This window comes from Varanus komodoensis, unplaced genomic scaffold (assembly GCF_004798865.1).
Source record: "Varanus komodoensis strain SLA01 unplaced genomic scaffold, ASM479886v1 scaffold75, whole genome shotgun sequence".
NCBI classification, from domain to species: Eukaryota; Metazoa; Chordata; class Lepidosauria; order Squamata; family Varanidae; genus Varanus; species Varanus komodoensis.
In genome coordinates this window covers 987,837-1,007,411 of record NW_025336416.1, presented here as the reverse complement: position 1 = coordinate 1,007,411, position 19,575 = coordinate 987,837, and the positions used below count along the sequence as shown (strand labels likewise).

The window sequence follows — 19,575 nt, the reverse complement described above, 5'->3', positions numbered from 1 at the left end:
AGTTGCTACCTCTTGTACAATGTTGCGAACCTCCATCCACAGTTCTTCAGGCGCTCTGCCTATCAGCCTGTGCCCTGCTTCATTTTGTATTCCAAGGCCAAACTTGCCTGTTATTCCAGTTATCTTCTGGTTTCCTACTTTAGCATTCCAATCCCCCATGATGATAAGGACATCATTTTTTGGTGTTAATTCTAGAAGGTGTTGTAGGCTTTCATAGAACTGGTCAACTTCAACCTCTTCAGCACCAGTGGTTGGGGCATAGACTTGGACTATTGTGATGTTGAATGGTTTGCCTTGGATTCAAACTGAGATCATTCTGTCATTTTGGAGGTTGTATCCCAGTACTGCTTTTCCTACTCTTTTATTGACTATGAAGGCTACTCCATTTCTTCTGAGGGATTCTTGCCCACAGTAGTATACCTGATGGTCCTCCAAATTAAATTCACCCATTCCTGTCCATTTTAGTTCACTGATTCCTAAGATTCAATGTTCAGTCTTGTCATCTCCTGTTTGACCACATCCAGCTTGCTTTGATTCATGGATCTTACATTCCAGGTTCCTATGGAGTATAGATCTTTACAGCATCGGACTTTCCTTTCACCACCAGATACATCTGCAACTGAGTGTCCGTTTGGCTTTGACCAGTCGCTTCATTCTTTCTGGCGCTACTAGTACTAGCCCTCTGATCTTCCTCAGTAGCATATTGGACACTTTTTGACCTGAGGGACTCATCTTCCGGCGTCATATCTTTTTGCCTTTTGGTACTGTCCATGGGGTTTTCATGGCAAAGATACTGGAGTGGGTTGCCATTTCCTTCTCCAGTGGATCACGTTTTGTCAGAGCTCTCTGCTATGACCTGTCCATCTTGGGTGGCCCTACATGGCATAGCTCATAGCTTCATTGAGCTACGCAAGCCCCTTCACCAAGACAAGGCAGTGATCCATGAAGGAGAGGTAATGATTAGGCCATGCCAAGTCTCAGTCTTCAAAACCAGCTCTTCAGAACTGAATATATCATCAAGTGAGTGTCCAGCAAAATGTGTGGGTCCAGAGTCCAACTGGGACAGGACCATGGCTGCCATGGTGGTCAATCAGCTCATGAGCAGTACCCAACAAACTAGACTTGAACACAACAGCGAAGTCCCCCAGGATTAACAGCCTGGGGGAATCAAACACCAATTCCAAGATCCTCCATGAGTTCGGCCAGGGATTCTGCTAGTCAATGAGGTGGACTATACACCAGCAGAATCTGCTGTCTGTCCCTGGATGACAATCACAAATACACGCACTCAGTTTATTTCAGTTCCTTGACAGGGTTCCTGGTCAAAGAGGGTCCTCTTACAGATAGCAGCCACACCACCCCCTCACCCACTTTCCCTGACCTCCTGCACAATACAATAGCCACCTGGGAAGGCCTGCATACATATAAGACCACCATCTTCTCCCAGTAAGGCCTCCATGAGACAAGCCAGATCATCCCCTTCATCCTTAATCAGATCATAGATGATTGTGGTTTTATTATGGGTCTACCTGAAAGGAATTGTGGGTGGCTCAGACTACTCTCCAAATAACCCTGGTTGGCTGGGTGGCAAGAAGGAGACCTAGTTAGAGGACAACAATCTCTCCTACTCCTGTGGTAATATTTTGCCCTCCCAGTGCCATGTCACCCTTTGCCCTGCAGTATCTGAATGCTTCCCCCCTCTAATCTCAGACCATAACTTAAAAGACAGCAACAATGATTAAAACAAGTGATAAAATTAGATAATTAACCCAAAATGGTATATATTAAACATAACACTCAATACCCAGTCTGTCTGTGCAATGTTTCAGCAGATCTGCGCTCCCCATGATCCACATAAACTGGGGAACCACCCAGCTAGAGCATTCCCCTAAAACAGCACCCCAGTGGCACATCACTCCCACTGAGGCCTGGGGTGTATGTTAAAGGCTTTCCCCAGTCACAGTTTTATATCTACCTTCACAGGTCCTCAGCAGGCAGACTTTACACAAGTGCCACAAGTATATACTGAGAGTAACTAAAACACACATACAAAAGCTGTTACAAAACAGAAGCCTTTGGTAGAAACCTGTGGCAACAGAAGTCCCTTCTCACACATGCCGCCTTGGTCTTTGTCGTGCAGAAATAGCCATGGGCCATACCCCTGGAGAAGGTTGCAGATGCTGCTTCCAAGGGGAAGGGTTGGGGTTGGGGTTGGGACTACTGGACTGGGGAGTTTTCTTGGACTTGGCAGATGGGGGAAACTCAAGTGGACAGGAGTGCTTTGTACCAGCTTAGACCAAGATGCCAACTGAGAACTGGTTTATAGAGGACAAACCCTGCCTCACTTCACCAGGCCTTAGTGATGTGCAACTGGACCACCATAATGACTGGTATTGTGAGGCTGCCTTGGAAGATGGTCCAGAAATTCTTAACATATGAAAATTTCAACTGGTGCAAAAGGAGGGCATTTGAGTACTGGTAAGTGCAAGTCGGGTGGATCATGTGACAGTCATGCACCTTTACCTGGATGAGCATTGGCTGGCAATGGTGACCCATGCTCTAGCCACTTCCCCATTGGATTACTGCAACATGCTCTGCGTGGGGCTGCCCTCAAAGACCGTCTGGATACTTCAGTTGGTTCAGAATAGAACTGCTAGGATGGTGACGGGGACCGGCAGGTACTCACATATAATGCTGGTCCTCTATTGGTTACACTGGCTACCAATTGAAGTCTGGGCCCAATTTAAGGTTGATCTATAAAGCCCCAAACAGCTTGGGTCTGGGATACTTGAAGGTGCGCCTTCTTCCCTATATGCCGCCCCCCCCCCCCAGCCCTTGAGATCTGAGTCAGAGGTCCTGCTCTGGGAGTCCTCCTGGAAGGAGATCAAGAGGGTGGCTACCCAGAGGAGGGCCTTCTCTGCAGTGGTACCCCAACTATGGAATATGCTCCCCAGAGAGCCTGGTTTGCCTGGCACCAACACTATATTCTTTTCAGCATCAGTCAAACCCCTTTTTATTTCCCCATCATTTGAATGCTTAGATGATTTTAACTGGGGTTTTATTATCTTAGTTGAATGCTGTGGTGCTTTGTTTATTTTATTCATTTTCACTGTAAGCGGTCCCAGGACACTAGTGGTGGACAGGTTAGAAAAGCCTTTAATTAATTAAACCATGGTAAAATAACCATGGTTTAATTAAACCATGGTGCAATAACCATACATGGTTACTATATTGTGAGGCTGATACAATAAACCATGTTGTACCAGCTAAGCTGATGAGCAGTGTGTTTGCATGGCCACTTTCCTAGCATCTTGGAGGGCAGGTAAGGAAATATCAGAGAATGAGCGCCATCCCTGCAAGCCAATCCTCCTCTCTGACATCAATCAGCCAGTCCCAAGTACATAGTTTGCTCCTCACACAGCAGAGAGAGACATGCTGCTCTGCACCTCTCCTTGGCCAGATGATTCATCCCTGTATCCTGCTTGCAGCACTCAGCTGGCCATTGCCCTGGGCAAAGGTCAGGTCTCACAGCAGCCAGACAGAGGCACTGCTTCTAGGACAGTGGGGGAGTTGGTTTCCTGCAGCTTTTGAGTCAACTTGGATGCAGTGCCGAGTATGGAAATCTTAAGCTCTTGACCCTTATAAGGAATAAGTTCCTGCCTTCTATGAACGGACAGTGCTGGTTCAGTAGTTCATTTAGCTCTCCTTTGAATGCATCATTTCCTTCCTGCAGGAAGCAATCATGCTCTGTTTGAGCACTGCAAACGGGCAGGAATGCATTTTGGTGTGCCTTTTGGCATGTGTCTCCATTCCTTCTGTGCCTGTGCACATGCAAGCACATGCATGCATGCATGCACAGGTGCGGCACCACAGCAGGCTGCCTTTGCAGTGAGGGCACCTTTGCTTGTTCTGGAAAGGATCTGCTTCATTGGAGGCTTTGCTGCAGTTGTGGGAATGGCACAAGCCAGAAACAAAGTCACCAGATAGAGAAAGCTTTCTGGCCTCCGCATTAGGGAGGGGCTCGGGGGTGCTTTAAGGGGGCCAGGAAGCAGGTCCCCAAGATGAGCAGCATCTCAACATCCTTGGGACAAGCTCTATGATAGCTGATAGAACCCCATGTGAGTAGCTTGTCCCCTTTCCAACTGTAAGAACTTCATCCATTTGCTTAAACTAGTCTTTAATTTGTCTCTCAAAGGATCTGATGATGGCATTTTGTTAAGACCTTTTTCTGTTTTAACACAAAAGATCTGCAGTTTCTGTCTAAATAAAGTTTACCCTCAAAAAGCCAGAGTGGAAGAATTCTAATTTCCCTGGTAATGTCTGCCATTATTTATCTCATATTTATTTATTCAGAGGGCAGACTTACAGTCCCTGGGAGAAAGTTCCAATCTCAGAGATGCATGTAGCTGTATAAACCCATGTTTCCCATGCTGGTGCTGTCCAGATGTTGTGTCTTTCATCTCCCATCAGTTCCAGCCTATGTAGCTGATACAAAGAAAGCTAGAAATTACTGTCCCAAATATTTGGAGTAAACCAGGTCAGGGATGCCTGGTATAGAACAAAATGTTTTATGTAAATTTCTTAATTTTAAAAGCTTTTCACAACCTGTACATCTTGATACTTGGAAAGGCTCCAGCTTATTTTATTTAGAATTTAGAATTTATTTATTTATTTAGAATTTTTGTATGCTGTCTCATTCGCATGAGCCTCGGGATGGCTTACATACAATAAATAAACAAAACACAAATAATGCACATAGTATCCAGATTCACTCTGGCTGCAAAATAAAAACCTATAGATGATTGTTAAAAAAAATGTAAATATTGTTTAAATAAAAAGGTCTTAGCCTGGCACCAAAAAACAAATAACGACGGCACCAGGAGGACCTCTCTGGGGAGCGCATTCCATAGGTGAGTTCTCAGAAGGATAAATCCATCCAGGAGAAATGCCCCTTCTGCACAATTTTCAGGAAGTTTAGCATATGGTCACCTTATGCTGCAGTAAATTGACTGGTTCATGGATTGGTGATGGGCTTCACGCTCCTGCTTCATAATCGAGACTTGACTGCTCCCCTCCATTCATGAAAGTTCCACTAAACCTACCTGTTCTCCTAGGTCTAGGTAAATGTTTCTCTCATGTACTTGGGTTGGGCTGAATTGCTATTGCTTTGCACATGGAAAGGGACCTGAGAGGTGCTGCATACCTTTCCAAGCATCGAGAAGCAATGACATTCTGGGCTGGGCTAGTTCTCTCACAAAAATATATGCAGTGCTTTGAAGACTCTTCCTTTTTTCCTTCTTTCACATTATAAAACCCAAGCCAGGACTTGGTTTTCCACTTGGCACTTGGACAACATAATTACGCAGTGTTATTTCCAGGGAAATTCCATGCAAGGGAAAGATGTTTGCAAGTATCCCAAGGGTTATGTTGTAACTCCCAGGGGTCAAATCCCTTGCCTCCTGCTTGTTCTTTTCCCATCCTTTCCCATTTACTCTTGCCTTTCTCCGCTCCCAAAGACCTGCTCACTTGTACTTGCCCTCCTTACTAAGATTACCAGTTTAGAGAAACTCATTCCACTACCCTAGCTGGAGATGCTTGGGAAGCAGATTCTCCATGTTAAATATGCACCAAAGACCAGCGCATTAATACACACACACCATTTATACTTGTAGTCTTCTTATACCTGATGTCCAAACTCCTCTTTTCCACTGTCAGCATTCTTCTTGCACTTTACAGGTAAGACAAATTCACTTTCCAGAGCTATCCTCAAAATATTCCTCTGTTAATTTGGAATTTCAGATTTTCTCCAGAAATTTACTTTGATCAAATTCCACTGCTGAAGAACAGCCAAACTCTCTCCCACAGCAACCTATTCTGATATGGTTTTATATCAGAACATTGTTTAATATCAGAATGGGTTTTGCATGCAGGTAAACAGGGATGCAAGCAGCTAAGCCAGTTTAAGTGATGTAAGAAGGAATGAGGAGGAAGACGTCTCACTTTGCTCAAGATGGAAAGAGGGTGAACAGCATGAGGCAATGAGACTGCCTGGAATCCTCTGAACCCAGAGCATTATGGGTATCCTAGGCATGGCATGAGGAGGACAGAGGGGTAGGCTGTGTCCACACTCTTCCCACCATCCAAAGCACTGAGAAGGTCAATGCTCCAGGGTTTGCTCTGGGGGGGGGGGGGGGGGGGGAGACAGAGAGAGAGAGAGCCAGAGAGAGAGTCAAAGACAATATATCTGGAAGGAAAATCGTACCAATTTTCCTCACAAGCTCCTAATCTGGTTTCCCAGTTGGTGGCCTTTTCAAAAGCAAGGGGGTGCAGCTATCAAACCAAAGCCAGCCTGGTTTTGGGACTGACTGCAGGGATTCTTTTCATGCAAGGCTCAGCCACATGGTTGATGGATGACAGGGCTGTTATATGTAGCACTTTGTACTCAGCACCTTACATTAGCTCACCTTTGATGTTCTCCAGACCTGTTGTCAACAGGTTGCTAGCAGGTGAATTTTGAATCAAAGCTTGCATTCAGAATGCTAATCTGAACCTTGAATTCAAAACTTCAGTTTCAAAACCTGAAAGGCAAAACAGGAAAGGCAGGAGAATTATTGATTATTTGAAAATTTTTGCTTGGTTATACATTATATCTAGTTTCCTCCAGTTTATTTATTTATGTAAATATGACTCTGCTTATAGGGGAGAGTCCAGTCCAAGATGCAAGTCTGACAACAAGATGGCACAAATAGGTGAAGATGAAGTAGCCTGGAGAAGAGGAGACTCCAAGGAGATCTGTTGGCGACATACAGGTATGTGAGGGGGTGCCACACGGAGGTGGGGAGAGACCTGTTCTCCCCTGCAAAGGAAGGCAGGACATGCTCCAACAGAGCCAAGCTCAAGGAACCAAGGTTCAGTTTGGATGCCAGGAAGCACTTCCTGACAGTTAGGACCCCGAGGGTATGGAATGGGCTTCCATGAGAGGTGTTTGAGGCCCCATTGCTGAGGGTGTTCAAAGATAGGCTGGACATGCACATGGTAGGCATGTCGTGAGCAGAGCTGACTGGAGCCGGGGGTCAGACTAGATAGCCCGGGAGAACCCTTCTAACTTGCTTTGTTTCTATGTTTCTATATGAGGGGGCAGCTTCTGAACCCCCTGTTTCTCCTTAGGTCCTTGACAGTTCCAAGATCTTCTGTTGCCTATAACAAGCTGAGTCCAGTAATGTTCCCAGACCCAATGAAGAAGAGGGGACTATCTCATGAGCATACAGCTGAGGTCATTCAGCCCACCTCGCTAAGCCTTACTCTGGACTGAAAGGGCCATCTGGAGACCAAGACCCACAGGAGGTTGAGGGACTATGTGCCATTTCAGTTTGGCCACATGGAGAAAACTCACAGCACAAGTGGAGAAAAAAGTAAGTTTTTATGCTCATATAAGATAAATGAAAGAACTTCCTTCAGGGAACAACATGGGTTCTGGCCTGCACTGTGCCCAGAAATGCTGAGTCCCTGTGTTATCTTCCAAAAGATTAGTCAATCCAGTCTGAAGGTCTTTGCCCTACGGTTTGTGCATCCAGAGCTTAATGTCCAGGAAGCAAGCCAAAAGTCTAGGTATCCGGTTAATCTTAAACGAAGCCAAAGATGCCAGTATCAGTTCCTGTTGTTTGACATAAAGAGCAGGCTGATCTAATCAATAGCCAGTGGTCATCAGTGCAGCTGGCCAATTCAGTGTGTGTTGTTTTACAGGACACTCCACACTCAGCCTGCTGCTTGGACTTCTGCTGGATCAGTGGACTCCTCCTCCTTTCTATGCAGTGAATACCTTCTGACTGCAGCTCGTGCCCTTGAAGAATTCCAGGGACTGCCCAGGAGGGCCCTGGATGATCCTCTCCTGGAAGGCAGTCGGCTGGAGCCTCAGCCTCTGCATCTGACCTTGGCTGGAGCCTGGAGTGCTGGCTCTTTTCATCTGAAGAATCCTTCTCCAGGTAGGACATGACAGGGGCTGATACCCAATGAGGTAATGATGTCCTTCCGGAGAAGTAGACATGGTGGAAGCCTGGAAAATCCATGCAGCACAGGTTTGTGCAGTGGTGGCCAGTGGCTTATTGTGTGTGCGTGTGTTTACATGTATTTATAGGCCACCTCTAATTGCCAAGGCCTTCCTAGGCAGCTTACTATGCATAAAATATATTAACAGAGTAAAACACATTAAAACCAGTTAAAACATAACATTTAAACATCTGTAAAAGCAATTTAAAAGGGCCACAGCATGCAGGCACAATGTTAAAAACTTTCCTATAAAGATATGTCTTTGCCTGGCACTGAAAGGAAAATAAAGATGGCGCCAGGCGAATTTCCCTAGAAAGGGAGTTCCAAAGAAGGGGAGCTCATGTGTTCTCAATGCCCCTTTTATTCTATGTAGGGCTTTGCTTTTAATTGGCAACAGTCTCCACAGCAAACAGTGGGGCTTCTTTTGTAACCTTCCCTAGACCAAAAAGATAAAGAACTTCTGTGAATAACACAGACAGAATGGCAAGCAAGAGCTCTTCTATAGGAGATGGTTTTCTGACTTAGGACTTCACAAAAAGTATCAGACTAAAAATTAACCAAACCCCATCCTGCTCATGTCATATGCTCTGAACTCTGATGTTGACAGATGGCCATCTCCAGTTCGGGACAACAATCACAGGCATGCCAAAAGGCAGGCAGGTGGTATGAAGCTAAGGCACCGATACGCATCCCATTCAGGCATGAGTGGAGCTTTCTATTCTGGTGGCTTGGGAGAAGATGCATGAGTAAGATCATCACTTTGGAGCAGGGGTAGAGTGAGGGGAATTTTCAAGGGTTGCTGGGGCATAGAAGACACTGATCACACCATAAAACTTAAGGATCCCTTTTGACTCTGAGTAACCCTGTGATACATCAGCATTGCTGATGATTCTCAAGGAGTGTTTCAGGATAGCTTTCGTGCCTGCACACCTTGAAGAGCAAAGATTAACTACAGATGCTTGATTGGATGCTTGGTTTCACCCCTCCAGCATGAATGGTAGCCATGGTAGGGCCAGAGAGCCCACCCCAGCGTTTCATGAATGAGGAGCTATTCATCAGGATAGCTTTTCATAGGTTCCCCACCTATCAGGGATAGCTTTTCATAGGTACCCCACCTATCAGGGATAGCTTTTCATAGGTACCCCACCTATCCCTATCCTGATTCTGACAAACCTGATTGTTTGTGCTGCATACTTTTAAGAACATCAAATAAGGGTGTGAATCTGATGGGGAAGCATCCTTTTCTTTCAACAATATACATATTAGTGCATGTGAAAAAGAGATGTTGATCTTGCAAGAGTTCCTCTGCTACAAACGTCACACGACTATTATATTGCTAAATAAACATGCTGTAATCGCAAGTAGTTTCCAGAGGAAGTGATGCATTCTTGAAAATCGTTGTTCTACGGTAGCTGCTATAACTGCAAATCAGCAGTAGCAATTTTCCAAAGCAACTGTGTAGAGCAGAAAAGGGAAAGTCCATATTGCAAAAAGGTGGAAGTACCATCCCATGAATAGAATGACATTATGGGGAGAACATTCAGTGGCTAAAGCTGGAAAAAGGAGTGGCAAGAAGGAGACAAGTCACAGTCATAACTGAAGAACAATTTCTTACAGAGTTTCCACCACCTGCAGAAAAGGAAGGCAGGTCTGGAAATGTGAGGCTAAGAAAGAGACCTGCAGCACGGTGGAAATTAGGAATGCTTTGAAAGTCCCCCTCATTCCAATTTCCAAACTTGCAATTCCAAGCTTCCCTATCCTGATTCTGACAAACATCAGGAATGCTTCACTGAGTCATTAAAACGATAATAAAAATGATAATAAAAAGAATAAAAATTTTCTGCAGTGCTCGGTATAAAAGTGTTGGGGAAGATCTTTGAAGGCCAGGTGAATTCTTAAAATTGTCATGTGGATCTAACTTTTTTATATGTGACTGCCAATGGTTTTTCTCCCCCACACCCACCCCACGTTAAAAAAAGAAATTCATTCCCATTGCTTCAAAAACAGTACCTTGTTTGTTCTCAAGCGCCTGCCTGTGTTCCTGGGTGAGAATAATTTAGCATCTTTGCCAGAGGGAACATTTTGTCCCAGGAAGTCCACCAGCCTGCTGAGAAAAGCTGAGCTACTACTGGAAGTGAGGGCACAGTGGGGTTGGTGGGGGGGGCTGTTTGTTAGATTCTTTTCCAAGGATGAAAGAACCCTCTTGGACAGCTTGGATTTACTGGTAAGGGCCATGCCCACTGAATGCAGTGAGAATTCCTCCCCATCAAGCAAAGGTTAGTTCATTCTGTGGTGCAGCAGACAGAGGGTTGGACTGGACCAGGATGCTCACCAGGTGACTTTGGGCCAGTCATACACAGCCTCTCAGCCTAACCTACCTCACAGGGCTGTTGTGAGATGCCATGGAGTGAAAAAGGATTATGTCACATACTTTGCGTTTCTTGCCAGTTCCTTGCAGGAAAAAAAGAAACATAGCAAACATCTGGAATCAGATGGGCACCAAGATTTAAGAAAAAATTAGAAACGATCCAGAACAGGGGAGCAAAAATGATCCAGGGTTTGGACACACTGCTCTGTGAGGAGTGATTGAGAGAACTGGGCATGTTCAGCCTTGAGAAGAGAAGACTGACGGGGAATATGAGATCTCACTATAAGTACCTCAAAGGCTGTCACAAAGAGGAAGGTCAAGATCTCTTATCACTGATACCAGAGTGCAGGTCACAGAATAATCAGGTCAAGCTCCAACAAGCCAGATTCAGGCTGGACATCAGGAAAAGCTTCCTCACTGTCCCAGCAATATGACAGTGGAACCAGCTGCCTGGAAAGGTGGGGGGCTCTCCCACACTAGAGACATTCAAGGGGAAACTGGACAGAGTCCATAAGAGTCTAGAGTCCATGACTGGCTCAAGGCCAACCGATGAGCTTCCTGGCCGAGTGGGGATTAGAACCTGGATCATCCAGGTCCCCAATTTACACCACCACATGGCTTTCAAAGAGCTACATGATGGCAAAATGAGGATAAGAACTCTTTCTGGCCAACAGTTTCTCCAGCTACAGTATCATTGATCATCGTTAAGGTGCCACACTGCTGGAGCGGTTTTCACAGCTCTCCTTCTGATCCTACATCGCTTGAGTAGCTGCCAGGACCCAAGCCAAACTACACGGAGTTAGTGTAGTGCTTCAATGCTGAAGGAAGGCTTTTCATCATGAAAAACCATTGCAGAGCAAATTCATAAATAGGTTTCATGTAATACATTTCATTTGAACCAAATGTTACTATTGATGGTCCTTACAATGCAAACAAAAGCTATTTATGAATGCTTTGAAGAAGTGCTTTTTTTTGTCATAGAACGCACCGGAACGGAGTTTCGGCACCTTTTTTGGACAGATTTTCCAAGTTTTAAAAGTAACTTTTGAAAATTTGATGTTTGGTTCACGTGCATTCGAATCGCCCTGTCAAGTGTAGCAGGTCGGCGGCAAAATCATTAAAACGGTGCATGTGGGCTGCCTGTGTGTCGAGTCCGATGCACGTGTACTTTGTCCACGCTGGTTGTGATGGTGCTGCTCGGCTTGTGATTGGTCGTGTGAATCACGTGCTGAGTGCTTACTGCAGGCCGCGACCATTATGTTTTGTTACACAACTGACGTGTGTGGGTGTGTGTACAGTGATTGACTACGTGCGAAAGGTAAATAATTTCATGAGTTCCGGCACCTTTTTTCTTACAAAAAAAAGCACTGCTTTGAAGAACCCATTTGTTACTTGGTGGTCAAATAATACTAAATTTACTGTATATATACTAAATTTTAGTATAACATCACTAACAAATAATATGAAAAATTATACTTCATTTTAGTGACTTAGGTGGGCTTGTTTTTGTCACAAAGAAAATCAAAATTTGTTGTTATTACTGACAGTTGTGAGCACATTTCTGGGTCTGCCTCCATTTTATTCTTGTATTAATCCTTTATGATTTTTATTCCTTGCAATCCAAATCTACTAGAATGAAACCACCTTGGTTGTAAAGCCAGAAGCATGGCTTCTAGATCGAGAGGTATTACTACCACTCTATATGAGTCTGGTGTGCCTGCAACTGGAGTATTGTGTTCAATTTTGGGACCCTCATTACAGGAAGGAACTAGCCAGGTTAGAGTCAGTGCAGCGTAGGGCCACAAGGTTGGTGGCCAGTTTGCAGGGGATGGGGTATGAGGCGAGACTGAGGGAACTGGGTCTTTTCAGCTGAGAAGAGGAGACTCAGAGGGGATCTCTTGGCGACATACAGGTATGTGAGGGGGTGTCATGTGGAGGTGGGTAAAGACCTGTTCTCCCCTGCAGAGGAAGGCAAGGGATGCTCCAACAGAGCCAAGCTCAAGGAACCAAGATTCAAAATTTGGATGGCTGGAAGTACTTCCTGACAGTTAGGACCCCAAGGGTATGGAATGGGCTTCCATGAGAGGTGGTTCCAGGGAACACAGTGGGAATACTATGGGTATAGTGAAATGTTAAAGGAAGTGTAAACATATTCATTGCAATTTTCGCTAGAGAGTGGCAACAAAGCAACTTTTTTCAAGTATAAGAAGGTGATTTGAAAGGAGTTTACTAGGTAGTTGCATGTAATCTGTTTGGGGGTGAGAATCCATCAGATTTTTGTGCTCAGCTCCCCATTCTGCTTTGCAGTGGCCCAGAGACTGAGTTCTTGGTGAACATGCCTAGTGTTCATGGGATGCTTGCCAGGAATCAAGCCCCACACCCTGTACATGCAACCCCCATTCCTTAGCACCCCACTGCTGGCAGCAGTGAGTGGGGAAGAAGGTTGGTTGCCAGGAATGGTTCCTGGCACACCTGCTCACAGCATCCATCTTTTCACATCCTGCAGCCACTTCCAACAGGGAAGGCTGACAATTGTACCACAGGAGGCCTGCAAGCATTTGTGGACTTGCTTTTGCCTCACTGGTTTTGTAGGCCCAAGCTGAGCATGTGAAGAAGTTTGTGGATGCTAGAGGCACAGATTCTGGAAAATTCCATATCAACCCTAGGATTTACTCCTCCTTTAATGTTTCTAGAACGCAGGGTCAGCCAATGAAATGTTGAGTTGCATATTCGGGACAGACAAACAGAAATACTTTTTCACACAGGACTCTATAAACATAATATGTGGTGGTGGCCACTGATGAGGATGGATTCCAAAGGAGATTAAGCAATTTCATGGAGGTTAATCCAAAGTATCAAGGGCTTAGCTCTGATGTCTGCTCATGACTGCCAATATCAGTGTGAGCAGCTGGGAAAATGGCAGAAGGCGATTATTGTCCTCATGCCCTTCTTCTAGGCTTCACAGAGGCATCTGGTTGGTCAATATGGGAACAATTTCTTCTCACATCTTTAAATTAGAATTGCAAACCCTGGTAAGGCTCACCCAGAATCCTCGAAAAGTTCAGAGTATAGAAAGTAGGCAAGGAGGATTCAGATGAGGCAGTTTTTCCGAAGTCCTCCATCTCGAGAAGTAAACATTTCTTGTGGGGCATCCTCTCCTGACATACTTAGAAATTCATTATGGTTTGGAGGTTTAGCAGAAACTATTACTCAAGTTCCTCTTTTCTGTGTGGATACCACCACTTTGAAAGTAACCAATTGTGCATTCTAGCAAGAGGCACAAAGAGTCAAACGGGAGCTAGACTGACCAAGGAAATCACTTAGAGTACCACAGATTGTTTTCTGGCCACCAGATACTTCTGAGCCCGATTTGTGCTTGCTTCAATGTGATTGAAATTCTGTAATTTATGTGAACAATTATGGGGATAATTTCTCTTCAGGATGGTCCTCAGGGAGTTCAAAAAGGAGTGTTAGCTGATGAAATATTTCCCTGCAGTCAGGGGTTGTAGAAACACAGAATCAAAGCAGGCAAATGTTTGTGGTGTCCACCTTCCAGAAGCAACAGGTTTAGCTACAGAAATGTATTAGAGAGGACTATCACATTTTCCTTGGCTGCTGGCAAGAAATGACCCCCTAATTCTCCAGGATATAGCTGGGTATATATTCCCTTTAACCTTGAATCCTTTGGGGTCTCCTTTACTGCTTTTATCATGCCTGCTAAGTTAAGGGCATAGGAAGTGAAAAGCAAAGACTTCCAGGCCAAAAGCTCAAGCAAAGTACCACTCCAGAGACCAAACTGTTTTTCTTCAGAAGATGGGCTGCCCGATGCTTCACAAGGTTTAGAGCATCTCACCACTTTAGGGAAGGCAGACGGAGAATTGGTCACTGAAGGGTAAAGAGAAGGCATCTGAGGTAAAGAAAGTATCTCAGCAGCTGAATAAAAGGGGAACTTTTATGATGAGCAACTCTCGTCAAAGTTTAGACTTACATTACCGGAAGGAGGTGATCTGAGCTTGTCCGTGGGCTTATTTGTGGCAAGAGTTCACTTTTTGAGGGAACAATTTCCATGTTCTCACAGGAACACCTCCCACAATATAGAAGCTACTTCTCTTCAGACTGCCACTTCGATGAGTACAGGGGGTGGAAAAGCACATGGAGGAGGGTGAAGTAACAGTTTTGTGAAACATAAGGTTGCTTTGTTTGCTTTGGCAGCAAAAAAAAAAAAAAAAATCAGGAAGAGAGAATGAGACAAACTTGCTCTAAACCCTATTGGAGATTCAGAGTTAAAGATGAATTTCTGTTCATAGTTTATTTTGATATATTTATATTGCTGAACGTCTTCCTTTTGTTATTTATGCACTTTCATTTGATGTATTTGTCATGGCCTTGGGCTAGTACAAATTAGAATTGAATCGACTTTAATTCAATTAACAGAGCCTCTGTGCCATTCAAAAGGGCCTTTGAATAGCTGCTGGAAAACTATCCTTCCCTACTCCAAACCACAGATCTCAAGGCCAGGAGTACTCTGACATCTTCTCTCTCTGACCACAGTATGCAAACAGGCCTGGTGCCAGGCTCAGCTGCCTTAAATAGGCAAAGCTGCTCATTTATTAATGTTCTGTGAGTCATCATTTCATGCCCATCAAGAACTGCAATCGGTTCTTGCAAAGCATCCTCCGAGTATCTTTCACAGGTGTGCTTCATCCTTTTTGGTTCAGAGGATACTCTTTTAAAAGTTCCTCTATTTTCATGGAAAGTAGCATTTCTACCATAAAAAATTATGTGTCCTGACAAGAGGCAAGGACATTCAAACAAGAAAATTAGATTCTTCAAGGAAATTTAACTTTCTGAAGTCCTCCGATCAGAAAAGAAGCTGCTGGACCAAACCACGTGGGACTCAAGGTAAGCAGTTGTCTGGGGCATCAGTGGTCCAGAAGCACCCGCTTCCATTCTAGAATGTTCTGGAGTGAACAGCTGCCACTTCTTCATCTGCTGGCAGGGAATGATCTTCTGAAGGAGCACATGTCTCCATAAGAACCTGCCCATCCCTTAAGATCAGGTCAACAGGCCCTTCTGCAAGTACCAAGAAGTCAGAGGGATGACAAAATAGATGAACAGTCTTCTCAGTGGCTGCCCCCTGCCTTGGGAATAGTCTCCTTAGGGATGTCTACCTGGCACTATCTCTATTACTGTTTCAGCACCAGACTAAAATGTTGCATTTTAATCTCTTTTTTAGCAATTGATCCTGCCTTCCTTTTCACTGCATGTTTTGTTATTGTTATCATAAGGTTTAGAATGTTGATAATGAAGCTTTTTATACTTATTCATTGTTCTATGTGTTTTCTCTTTTTCTTGCAAGCCACCTTGAGACTTCAGTACTTGGTGGCATATAAATGGAAATATGAATGAATGAATAAATAAATAAAATGTTTCCTGAAAAATAGCATAGCTTCTTGTGTTGTACTGAAGCTTGGCTAAAAGAATAGCAGGGGATCTTCAAGGCATCCAGTGGTCCCTACCATTCCCTCGTTGTCCTTGTGTGGGAGTTCTAATATCCAACCACGGAATACAGGAATCTGGTAGCTGCCCTTGAGTACAAGTGACCTGTCCATTTGATCCAGCTTAAGTGAGTGGTCAGCTCATCTTTTCCCATGAGCATTGCTCACCTTAGACCACAATTCTCTGATCACCTGTTCCTCCCACTGCAGACAGATCCTTGCAAAAAGACAGTACATCATTGTTGATCCTGCATTGATCCTCTAGGAGCAAGAGTTTAAACCTAGGGATGTTGAAGAAATGAGAATCAGATTCAAATGAGTTTGCATTTCTGTGAATTCCACCTGATTCTGCAACAGCCCAGATTTGCTCAAGTTGTACATATTCTGCAGACCTCGGGGTGGGGGGGGGGGGTTCACCCTGCTACCTTTCTCGAAGGTTAAGTGAATACAGCCACGGCAAAATATGATCTTAAAAAATCAACTTCAGAGCATGAAAACATTCATTTTGGGAGATTGGTCCATTTCTGGAATTGCAAATTTTTGCAAATTAATGCAAGTTAGGAAATGAAAATTAAGATCTGATTCCATCAAGGAGCAGATCAAAGTTTCCTGGCCATCCCAAAGATGTACATGGAATGGACTTACCAAAATCCATACATCCATACTTACCTGCCATTCACTTGCTTCGTTTACCATTTATGTATGTTTCTTTGTTTGCCTGCTCCTCCTGCTCCAGGTAGATCACAGCAAAAAGAGAGTTTCACAAGCAGAAATATTACATCCTAGGGAAACAGCTTCTCTTATTTATGAAGGTATGATTTGTTTTCTTTGCAAAAAAAGGAGGAGTTGGATTAGGTTCCACAGTTTGTCAGAAATTCAGACATCTCTTTTGGGTATACCCCACTTGTTACAGGAGATATCAGACCTACACCTTTTGAGGTGGAAAGAGCAATTTTCTTCCTTAGAAGTGCAGACTTGCATTTGAAATAAACACGATGCTTTCCCTTCCCTTCCTTTTTCCACTTGAACAGCTGCAGAAAGATTTGGAATTCCATTTGAACCATTTAGCCTTCTAGCACACTGAGGATGTTTGCACAAAGAAAAAATTATTCTCCTGGTTTCTGCAGCCCTTAAAGATCACATTCAATTAACAGAGGAGGAGATAAAGATGCCAAAATGAATTTAATACACCCAGCCCTGCATGTCAGGGAATGGCTAGATGATGCAGAAACAGAGGGAATCAGAAAGGTCCTCTTGGGCCATGTAGTTTGACCCCTGACTCCAGATGGCTCTGCTCATGACATGCTCACCATGTCCATGTCCAGTCTATTGATGGGGCTCCAACCACATCCTGTGGAAGCCCATTCCATACCCTAGGGGTCCTAACCATCAGGAAGTACTTCCTGGCATCCACCCTAAATCTTGGTTCCTTGACCTTTGCTCCATTGGAACGTGTCCTGCCCTCCACTGCAGGGGAAAAAAGGTCATGATCCACCTCTGTGTGGCACCCCCCCCCCCATATACCTGTATTACGCTAACAGGTCTCCTCTGAGTCTCCTCCTCGCCAGGCTGAAAAAACCCAGCTCCCTCAGTCTCTTCTCATACGGCTTACCTTACAAACTAGTGTTCTTTCATATACTATAAAAGGGAGTTTCAGCTATACACATAGTAATTCTTTCGGCCGAAGAAAAGCATTTTAGACTGGAAGGCTTCTTCTTGTTGGCTTCTGAGGAACATGCCTGGTCTCACTTTGGTTCCCTTCCTTTTCTTACTGTCCATTATGGGATGGCTTTCTTTAAATCCCTAGTCTGGCTTCTTGCTCACTCTCAGATCCTTCACAGGCTTTCTGTCCAAATTCCCACTATAATTCAGTTATTACACTGCTGGTCCCCCCAGAGGCTGTAAAACCTGAGTTTTCCTTTACTGGCTTCGGAACCATTCTCCTCTAAGTCTGCATCAGATCCCAAGCTGAAAAAGTCAAGCCACCTTAAATTTACTGGCACATCTTCCACAGCTGTAAGAGCCCTCTTGCTTCCTCTCATGTGGAGTGTGTGCCTCATTACCATTTTCTGTACTCTCAAATGTACACCATTTGCCAGAGTATCCTAATTCCGCTCTGTATTCTTGCTCAACATAGGAATTTGTGCAAACAGGATCATCGGCAAAGCGGTGCTTATCATCATGACAGTGCTGAACACAAGCTATCCATGCAGAAATCTCTCTTCTGGAGAAGACCACCTTGATGGACAAGGCTTTAAAATCCTTTATGCATTGATTGGTCTGACATGTGCATTCGGACTGGTGGGCAATGGCATTGTCACCTTGATTCTCAGCATCTACATCAAAAGGAACTCTTTCACCACCTACATCTTGAACCTGGCCATAGCAGACTTTTGCTCTGTCTTGATAGTGCTTGTTGAACTTATCATTTCATGGCCAAAACCCTTTCTCAGGGAAACCACAGTTACTTTTGCCTACTTTGCTTTCACACACAACACAGGGTTGTATCTCCTCACACTCATTAGCATAGAGCGCTGCGTTTCTGTCTTCCTCCCAGTCTGGTATCGGTGCCATCGATCAAGCTATGCTTCAGCTGTCCAGGCCAGTCTGCTCTGGGTTCTGTCAGGCCTCTTTTCGGGAATGATGCTTTTATTTCATTTTCTTCAGCTCCGTAATTGCTTTGTTAACATTGTCTTTGCAGCCAGCATTCTAAACACCCTGCTTTTCACTCCTGTTATGATGGTTTCCACTTTTATCCTCCTAATTAAGACCTGCCATAACTCAAGGCTACATCTCCCGGCAAGGGCATATACCGCCATTGTGGTCACGTTGTTTTTTATCATCATCTTTGACACCCCACTTAACATGTTAACTACTATCAGATATGGTCTTTGTGATTGCTGTGATACCCTGGATTCTGTTGCACCCGTTGTTGTGCTCCTTGCCTCTTTCAACAGCAGCATGAACCCAGTAACTTACTACCTGGCTGGGAGAGACAGCAAAGATTATTTCAGGAGAACATTAAAGGGAGCCCTAGAGAGGCTTTTCAAAGAGGAAGCAGCAGCTGAAGTGGAGGGAACTGGGTAACTGATGCAAAATAACAGGGAAGGAAGCCTGCTGTGTTAGTGTGAAGCCGGCACTAAAATGGTTTCTGATACAGTGGCGTGCACAAACTTTTCGAGCAGAGGGCAACAGTGGGCTATTCCAGCTGGACAAGGGGATGCTGAAGCTGTTCCCCCAGACACAGAATGAGATTTCTCTTGCTAGAAGGAGGTTTTTCCCTTCCCTTTGCTCCAGTCAAAAGAAACATAGAAACACAGAAATGTAGACACAGAGTGAGTCAGAAGGCGTCTCCTGGGCCTTCTAGTCTGACCCCCAGCTCCAGTTTGCTGCTGGTTTATTGCTTTATTAGTTGTTGTTGCTGTTATTAGAAACGTAGAAACAGTGAGTCAGAAGGGTCCTCCTGGGCCATCTAGTCTGAACCCTGGCTCTAGCCTGCTCCACTCATGACATGCCCACCATGTGCATGTCCAGCCTATCTTTGAACACCCGCACTGATGGGGCCTCAACTACCTCCCATGGAAGCCCATCCCATACCCTAGGAGTCCTACCCATCAGGAAGTACTTCCTGGCATCCAAACTGAACCTTGAGTTCCTGAGCTT

General features: G+C 44.6%; 1 protein-coding gene and 2 long non-coding RNA genes across 4 annotated transcripts in view; 2 read left to right on the top strand and 1 right to left on the bottom strand.

Moving 5' to 3' along the window:
* The window catches only part of LOC123035007, a 41,611-nt gene that overhangs the window by 17,909 nt on the left and 4,127 nt on the right, over positions 1–19,575 (bottom strand). The window contains exons 1-2 of one of the 2 annotated variants that reach the window (XR_006416881.1): positions 16,081–16,195; positions 6,465–6,578 (exon numbers count right to left, since the gene is read on the bottom strand). This is a non-coding gene — a long non-coding RNA (uncharacterized LOC123035007). Of the gene's footprint in view, positions 1–6,464; positions 6,579–16,080; positions 16,196–19,575 lie in introns of those variants that run through there. The other variant, XR_006416880.1, reaches the window with a different exon arrangement.
* On the top strand, positions 6,711–10,464 carry LOC123035008. Its single transcript, XR_006416882.1, has 3 exons — positions 6,711–6,809; positions 7,135–7,412; positions 7,744–10,464. It is a non-coding gene; the product is annotated as an uncharacterized LOC123035008 (long non-coding RNA).
* LOC123035006 (mas-related G-protein coupled receptor member H-like) lies at positions 17,564–19,230 on the top strand. Its single transcript, XM_044452837.1, has one exon. It carries the CDS (start codon positions 18,094–18,096, stop codon positions 18,997–18,999), a length of 906 nt encoding a protein of 301 aa, XP_044308772.1. The 5' UTR covers positions 17,564–18,093; the 3' UTR covers positions 19,000–19,230.

What these genes read in the sequence shown, in the direction of transcription:
- LOC123035006 (XM_044452837.1), top strand. Translation starts at nt 18,094, where the DNA reads ATGACAGTGCTGAACACAAGCTATCCATGCAGAAATCTCTCTTCTGGA.